The 9506-nt window shown below is 34.2% G+C and overlaps 1 protein-coding gene across 4 annotated transcripts in view; it reads right to left on the bottom strand.

Moving 5' to 3' along the window:
• Nucleotides 1-43: 43 nt before the first annotated feature.
• The window catches only part of LOC127518801 (activin receptor type-1-like), a 76094-nt gene continuing 66631 nt past the window's right edge, over nt 44-9506 (bottom strand). For all 4 annotated transcript variants that reach the window (XM_051905965.1, XM_051905964.1, XM_051905968.1 and 1 more), the window contains 2 exons: nt 8144-8274; nt 44-1032 (listed from right to left, as the gene is read on the bottom strand). In XM_051905965.1, coding sequence (XP_051761925.1) covers nt 898-1032; nt 8144-8274 — 266 coding nt within the window. In that variant the 3' untranslated portion in view covers nt 44-897. The remainder of the gene's footprint in view (nt 1033-8143; nt 8275-9506) is intronic.

Below are 9506 nucleotides of genomic sequence, written 5' to 3'. Positions count from 1 at the left end.
ATATATATATATATATAACTCAGCAAAAAAAAGAAACATCCTCTCACTTCAACTGCTTTATTTCCAGCAAATGTCTCTCTATAAATAAAGATTCTATGGTTAAGTTTGCATTTGAGACCACATTCTCATCTGTTTAATAATTGTAATGAATTATCTGATAAACAAAACACTTTATCTGTTTTTGAATTCTGGATCTTGTAAGTTGTTTTTACTCTTTTAGCATCAGTATTCACAAACAATATGAAACAAACAAAAGACATCTGTATGATGCTAAATGTGCAGTGGTATACAACACTTCTCAGAATTGATACTTTACACAACAGGAGCATCATCAAGAGAGTGACTGAGGTACAACCCTAAAACTCATTGTTCGTTAATGAAAGATATGAGTATTTGACTGAGTGTGTTTACTGTCTACTTACACTATAATGGCAATGATAAAGAGCCAGCACAAATAAAGTGATTCCTTATTTCTTTTGTAGAGTTGCTGTTTGTTATGGTGTAGCTGTATTATGAACTAGAACTGATTTGAAAGTTTGTAACGTTAAAATTCTTTAAATAATAGCACTATTATGGAATGTAAAAAGCTGTTTTAAAAGAAAACTGTAACACTAAAGTGTCTTTAAATGCCCAGCTGTTGTAACATGACAAGATGTGTGAAAGGTCTTACAGGTATGTGCTAAAAGTGACTACCATATAAAAAACTGTCTGCAGCTTTTAAATGCCCACTACAACATCTTTGGATGCCAAAATATGCCTGCTGTAAACTCAAAATAAATATGATGTGCCTCTATAAGAGCACTAATTCAGGATAATCTCTTTTTCCGGTTTGTTCTCTAGATGAGACATCTGCTGGATGTGATAAAAGGCCTTTAGAGTCTTCCATAAGGAAGCAGTTCATATGTCCACTTTTACTTTGTCCAGAGAATTATCAATTTTTGTCAGTGTCTTTTTGATGCGTAATGCTGTAAGTCTGGCTGATGGGTTCTGGTACCAACATTCCTTCATGAGTTTAACGATTGATGTTAAAGTCTGAAAAATAAAAACAAAAAAGGAGACTGAATCAAGCAATGTGAGGGTGAAAAAAACAAAGCAATGGAGACAGGAATCCACAATAGAAGAAATAAAAGATTTTGCTATAATGTATGCACTGCAGTTGATATATCCTTGTGGCTATTAGAGAGCAATACTTCCTTACACAAGTTATTTACAAATAAGAGCTACTAAGCATAAAGGGAAGTATGGTCTCGCATGTGCATATAACAGATTCAAATGTGGTGTGAGATCCAATAACATAGTAATAATTTATTGTTTTCATGTGACCATCACGCCCTTATAGGAACGTCCACCTGGACGGCTTTCCTCCATTGCCCGCCAGTCATTTTTACCAGGTTTGTACTTAGTACTACTAAGTACTAATGTAGTAAGATAGTGATATTAACAGACCAACCTTTATGTACTGTTTTAGTACATAAAGGCACCTCAAGTGTTTTTCATGTTAAGTGTTTTAGAATGTCTCATTGTTTTTAGTGATCAAAATACTGCAGACGGTGCTGTATATGCATCACAATATTTTTTTTCTTCTTTTGAGAGGTGGCTTGAAACAGATGTAAAATTAACTGGCCTGTGCTTCAGTTCAGTGGATGCTTTGCCATCCAGGTCTCTGCAGATTTTATAATGGACTTTATAATATTAGTTTTACTTTATACATTTATTTGTTATATCAAATATTGAATTATGATACATTTGTTACAATGAATAAAATTCTCGTTTGGTTTGTGTCCATCAGGCCCCCGATAAGATTAAAAAAAAGATTAAAAAAATAAATTAAATTGAAAGGATTAGTTCACTTTCAAATGAAAATTACCCCAAGCCACCCTAGGTGTATATGACTTTCTTTCTAATGAACACAATCTGAGAAATATTAATAAATATCCTGATGCATCTGAGCTTTAGAATGGCAGTGAATGAGGATCAACAAATTTGAGCTGAAGAAAGTGCTTCCATCCACATCCATCCATGATAAACACGTACTCCACACGGCTCCGGGGGGGTTAATAAAGGCCATCTGAAGTGAAGCGATGGGTTTGTGTATAAAAAAAAATAAATAAAAAAAATAAAAAAAAATCCATATTTAACAAGTTATGAAGTAAAATATCTAGCTCTAAAATATCCAGACCACTATGGTGACTGGGAGGGGACATGTTCGGTTCATTTAGTTTTGTCGTGGCCACGACATATAAACTCGTGGGAACATGATAATATGCCGTGACCACGAGATATTAATTCGTGGGAATGTGATAAGTCGTGGCCACGAGATCATTTTGTCGCGGTAACAACATCCTTATGTCATGGCCACACGATGTAAAGTCGTGGCCTCGAGATCATATGGTGAGGGAGCGATATTAAGGTTGTTTACACGAGTTAAATGTGTAAACAACCTGCGCAACCATAGCAACCTGGAATTGTCAGAAATGGATTGGCCAATAATAATATTTATTTTTAATTAAGAATGATTAAAAAGGGCGGAATTAAGAAATTATTATATTAATATATTATTAGACAGCATTCAAATGAAGTTTGTTATTCTCAATAAATGATAAAAGAATATGTAAGAACATTAAATAAAAAAGGCCTAGAAGAAAACATTTTTTCCATCCCATCTCACAGCCTTAAACTGATCGTGTCATTATTAGGGGCCAAGCACCGAAGGTGCGAAGGCACCTCTTGTAATCGTTAGTTTTCTTATTATTATTCTTCCGCTCTGGAAGTCTATGGCAGCTCATAGAACCGTTGTGAAAGTTGTGAAATTTGGCACACTGAGAGGCCAGTCTCAACTGTATCCATAGCAAATTTGGAGTCTCTAACTCAATCCCTCTAGCGCCACCAGCTGTCCAAAATTGCACTCATGTTTATGCTAATAACTTTTGAACTATAAGAGCTAGAAACAAAATTCAGTAACACTTTAGTATAGGGAACACATATAAACTATTAACTATGATTTTTCCTCAATAAACTCCTAATTTACTGCTTATTAACAGTTAATAAGGTAGTTGTTAAGTTTAGGTATTGGGTAGGATTAAAAATGTAGACTAAGGTCATGCATAATAAGGCATTAATATGTGCTTAATAAGTACTAATAAATAGCCAATATTCTAGTAATATGCATGCTAATAAGCAACTAGTTAAAAGACCCTAAAATAAAGTGTTACCCAAAATTCTTTTTTCCTCTGATTCCGTTGCTCAAGACGATTCGATTGCACGGTAACACTTTAGTATAGGGAACATGTATTCACTATTAACTACGACTTTTCCCCTCAGTAAACTCCTAATTTACTGCTTATTAATAGTTAGTAAGGTAGTTGTTATGTTTAGGTATTGGGTAGGATTAAGAATGTAGAATAAGGTCATGCAGAATAAAGCATTAATATGTGCTTAATAATTATTAATAAACAACCAATATTCTAGTAATATACACGCTAATAAGCAACTAGTTAAAAGACCCTAAAATAAAGTGTTAACGATTGCACCCTATGACGTCATTTTCCATCATAAATATTTTCCCGCCATTTTGATTTTTCCGAAAAACCTACTTTTTCGAACTCCTCCTAGGCCGTTACTTCGATTATCACGAAAATTGAACCAAAGTATCTTGAGACCATGACGATAAAAAGTTATCAAAAGCTTTTTGATAGAACGATCCGTTCTCGAAAACAGCACAAATGAATTTGACGAAAAGCTCGCCAAATCAGACTTGAGGCTATCTCTCCACAACGCTTTATCGTATTCTGACTAACCTTGGTACATGTCATCATAATCATTCGACACAGTGCCACCTACTGGTCCGGAGATACGAAAAATGGCTATTTTTGATTATAACTTCTGACGGGTTTATCCAAAAATCATAAATTTGGTCTTGTTAGATTCGGGGCATCATGCCGAGTCGAATGATATCCAATTTTCTCATATCGGCCATTTTGTGCATCGGCCATTTTGAATTTTGTGGTAAAATGCTGTATTTTATTAACGTATTGGCGTATCGTCACGAAATTCGGTATAGGTCATCAGCACGATGCCCTGAAGGAGCCTGAGAAGTTTCGAAACAGCGCCACCTAGTGGTAAAATCATATTTTCAAATGCTTATAACTTTGGGTGTGGTAGACTTTTTTCATAAGAGTTATCTCCTTACACTCCTGAATCCCTGCTGAGTCCAGCGATACCAAACATCTAGGTTTCGATTTATGGTTTGTCCGCCATGTTGAATTTTGCGAAAAACCTGCTTTTTCTAACTTGTCCTAGATGCTTGGTTTGATTTTCATGAAAATCAAATCAGATCATCTTCAGTCCATGCTGGCAAAAAGTTATCAAAAGCTTTCTGGTAAACTCAACCATTCTCAAATAACACACAAATTAATTTAACGTAGAGCACCCAATTTGGACTCAAGGCTGTATCTCTGCAATGCTTTATCATATTCAGACCAAACTTGGTACATGTCATCCCAAGTATGACCAGAGTTTACATGTTGAGTTTCAGTGAATTTAGTTCAAAAATACTGTATGTTTTGAACGCATTAGCGTATCGTTACAAAACTCGGTTTGGGTCATCAGCACGATGCCCTGAAGGAGCCTAAGAAGTTTCGGACCAGTGCCACCTAGTGGTAAAATCAAATAATCAAATGCTTATAACTTTGGGTGTGGTCGATTTATTTTCACACGAGTCATATCCTTAGACTCCTGAATCCTTGCCGAGTCCAATGATACCAAACATGCTAGGTTTCGACTTATGGTTTGACTTACAGTTTGTAAGATATAAAATACTATATTATATGAATGCATTGATGTACCATTACGAAACTCAGGATGTGCCATCGGCACCATGCTCTGAAGGTACACAATAGGTTTTGAGATAGCGCCTCCTTGTGGTCAAATGTTATAATGAAATTGTAAAAAATTCTAATAGATTTATATAAATGTGTCCTATTGTAATGTGATTGAACTTAATTGATTCCGTGGGTCGTGCTGAAAACATTGATGCCAATTTTGCCATAGTCAGCCAAACTTCCTGTCCGCCAATTTGATTTTCTTTAAAAATATACTTTTTTGAACTACTCCTAGAAGGTTGGTCCAATTTTCACCAAAATCGAATCGTATCATCTTCAGACCATGTTGGTAAAAAGTTATGAATTTCGTGTTGATAGACGAAACCATATTCACATATCAAAGCAACGAATTAGAGGCTTGATGCCAAAATGACTGTTGAGTCGGTATCTCTGCAATGCTTTGACATATTGACACCAAACTTTGTTTGGCGTCATTGTCACCTCACTCTGACCATACCACATTAATGTGGTATGGTCACAGCACCACCTATTGGTCGAAAGTGATAAACCAGTAAATCTTTATTATTGACTGTATATATCATTTTTCAGCTCCTTTGCCTAAAATGATCTTAATAAGTCTTTAATTGCTCACTGTTGCAGTTGGTCTGATGCACCCAGCCATGTTGGCTGGCTTGTTGTGCTGCTTTTGTGCTTGGCCCCGTAATTGCTGCTAGATTTATTATTATTATTAATATTATTATTATTATTATTATTATTATTCCTATTAAACCTAAATAAAATAAAATAAAATATATCAAATGATAAACAAAATTAAGTTTAGCCTAGGCTATATCAGTGAATGGATTTTAAAAACTTTTTTGTAGCTTAAATATTCTTTTAGGCCTAACATATAACCTATTATTAATAATACATTTTAGAACTTTATTCGAATGCTGTCACGGGCACGAGGGGCTACGAATGATAACAGACGCTCATTTAGCCTATCTTCACATAGGCTACTGTGTAGTGTAAAGAAAAATAGCCATAAAATTATCAGGCATTTACAGTATTTATAAAATATAGCTAACAAAATGTAGGCCTACAGAAAGGTAAAGAGATCCGGGAAATAAAGGGGAAAATAAAGCAAATACATAACAATGAACAAAAATGTAACCAATAATGATAATAATAATAAAAAATGGTAACACTTTATTTTAGGCTCTTTTAACTAGTTGCTTATTAGCATGCATATTATTAGAATATTGGCTGTTTATTAATACTTATTAAGCACATACTAATGCCTTATTCTGCATTACCTTATTCTACATTCTTTATCCTACCCAATACCTAAACTTAACAACAAACTTACTAATTATTAAAAAGCAGTAAATTAGGAGTTTATTGAGGGAAAAGTCATAGTTAATAGTGAATATGTGTTCCCTATACTAAAGTGTTACCTAATAAATAATATAAAAATATTAAATAAAAATTTACGATCAGTGAATGGATTTAAAAGACACAATAGGCAATATGTTAAAATAATTATTTCTCAATTCCACGCTTTTTTCTTAATTAAAAATAAATATTATTATAGGCCTATCCATTTCTGATAATTCCAGGTTGCCATGGTCGTGCAGGTTGTTTACACATTTAACTCGTGGCCATGAGAAATTATGTCGTTTCCTCAAAATAAAAAAGTCGTGGCCATGAGAAAAATATCTCGTTCCCTCAACATATGATCTCGAGGCCATGACTTTACATCACGTGGCCAGTACATAAGGATGTCGTTACCTCGACAAAATGATCTCGTGGCCACGACTTATTATCACGTTCCCACGAATTAATATCTCGTGGCCACAATATATTATCACGTTCCCACGAGTTTATATGTCGTGCCCACGACAAAACTAAGTGAACCAAACATGTCCCTTCCCGGTCACTACAGACCACCTTCCGTATTCAAATTACAAAAAAACAAAAAAAAAACAAAAAAAACAAAAAAAAAAACGGGATGGCTTGAGGGTGAGTAAAGCTTGGAGTAATTTTCATTTGAAAGTGAACTAATCCTTTAAGTACTTTTCATGTGGAAAGTATCTCATTTACTGGATTATCCAATAATAAGCATTAATGCATGGTTATTAAATATAAAACCATTTTTACATTGTATTTCCAGCAAAATTAACTTTTTTGCAATATATACACTTACTGGGATATAAAATCATTCAAAAATTAATGCGATTTGAAATGTCATACCACCTAGTGGTGGGAGAAAAAAAAAAAAATCTCATATGCACCATGATTATTTCTTCAGCAATTCTGAATCGAAGCTTAAGAACTGCAGTATCGATTCTAAGATAATTCTGGAACCACAGTTTTTGCTTTCAATTTTGACAACCATTTCTGCTTGCTGTGAATTCCACACACTTGCACACACACACACAAAAACTCAAATAAGTATCTAAACTTCCATAAAACTCACTGACTGACAGACTGCTTTGAAATAGTCAAGTGCGCTGTGTGTGTGTAGGCTGTGTGGGACTGTGTGAGCAGTTAAATGCACTTGCATCATTCACTGGTCTTGTCTGGAAACATTAAAGCTCTCATATATACTGAAAACACTCTTTATTTATTGCTTGTAATGCATTTCTTTATTCTTTATTACTGACTCTTTACTTTTGTATATTTTGAAGCTATATTTAGTTTGTAGAAAAATTACTTGACTACATACAATTGTTTTAATTATTCATTTGTAATTAGTAATTTATTCATTTGTAAATAAGTACTTTTATAATTAAATTGTCTAAATAAATTAAATATTTAATGTAGTTAAACAGGGAAAAGGAAGTGTTATAGCATTGCATAACAAACACTGCATTTCATTGGTATTGGTAATGGCTACTGAAATGTTGATGACGAAGTGTAATAGTACTGTAATAGAAAATTTTATCTTTAGTTATCTTTATTGTTGGCAACAACAATCATTGCATTTCATTGGTATTGGTAATGGTTACTGAAATGTTGATGACATGACAATGCTAACCCCTAGTGTGTATTAATAAAAAAAAAAAAAGTTGGAGGACAAGATGCATTGAGAATCATTTTGCAATCAAATTGTTAAGGTCAGTGAAGATTCATACCGTAAATACAGCCTTTTTCTAACTAGCCAAAACCATGTAATTTCTATTCAAATATATTCGGACTGGCTAAATTGTTGCATTCAATGTGGAAAGACAAATTGCTTGCCACTGGATCTTGTTAGGACATGGTGTAATTTTCATCAAAGATTTTTTGCTGATTTGAATCTGAGCAGGTACAGTACTTACTGGATCTGAAAACCATCTGTTTGGGATGTTCGGTCTCTGTTGGTCTGTGCATATCACTTTCTTCATGTCCTCAAAGCTTGGGTCACTCGGCACTACGTCATGGAATGGGGGCTTGTAATCTTCAACAATACCTGCACAGTCAGTAAAGACAAAAACACATTTGGAAATCCCCCAGAAATAATGATCAGCCATTATTATTAGATCTTATTGTCACAAAAGTATTAGACTGGTTAGCAAATTGCACAGATAATCACTGAGCATTGATTGTGCCAAATGAAATGTGTCTGTCAGCTTCATCAAGAACGCCAGCAGTATTGACTATATATAGAGTACTGAAGCCATTAGACCAAAGGGAGCAATAGGGATCCATTTTAGATGAGACATGCCAATTGCATCAGACAGGCCTCTGAAGAAATTAATGTAATGACCCTTTCAATGTGACAGGGGCAGAAGCCAAATAACACATGCACCCACAAGCAAACACAGACACAGAGCCTCCTTTTGGACAATGCTTATTTATTATTATTTGTTATTTAGTCAAACTTCTTGCAATAATGGAATGAAGTGCAATGAAAGACCACAAGAACCAGACAAGTGAAACTGATCTTCAAGCAGAAGGAACTGGATAAAATATTTTGAATGATACCAATTTACAATTTGACTTCTGACTTGTGATGCAGCCTGAAATCATAATCACACCGTTTGTTCGTTGGCCAGAGAAGAACTGAACTGAGTTGAATAATAACATCACTGTTTCCTGCTGAGCTGTTCTATAGACGAACTGAACTAATTTAATAATTGATTATATAATTTAATAATTATATTATAACGGAACTGAATCAACACTGAACTGACTTCAGCTGAACAATGACACTATTTTCTTTTTAGAGCTGCTTTAAAGCAGAATTCAACTCTGTTTGCATCACTGAATCATTATTTTCCTGTTGATCACTGTAAAGCTGCTTTTAAAAAAAACTGTATCGTCAGTGCCGGTCCTTCCTATGCACAAACTAAGCAAAGGTGCAGGGGGGTCCCCTTGCTCTCAAATATTATTTAGATAGCATAACACTATATAATGTAAACATATTTTTTATAACATGCAAATACAAATGCAGATTCAACTTTAGCAGAGTCATGTGGAAATTTATTTTTTCTAATACTTTTTCCTAAACTCTTGGACTTCATGCATTGTGGCAGATAATGACATGCATCTTGACATAAGTAGGTATGTATTTTTGTAACATTTTTAATTCTTATTTAGTCTTGACAAACCAATAAAAACATTAAAAACAACAACAACACTCCAGTCCAGATCTCCGGTTTCAATACTACAACTGTTTCTTCTTAGAAATGCCCCAAGAGG

The sequence above is a fragment of the Ctenopharyngodon idella genome, chromosome 9 (genome assembly GCF_019924925.1).
Source record: "Ctenopharyngodon idella isolate HZGC_01 chromosome 9, HZGC01, whole genome shotgun sequence".
Taxonomy (NCBI): Eukaryota; Metazoa; Chordata; class Actinopteri; order Cypriniformes; family Xenocyprididae; genus Ctenopharyngodon; species Ctenopharyngodon idella.
This window is presented reverse-complemented; position numbering and strand designations above follow the sequence as displayed.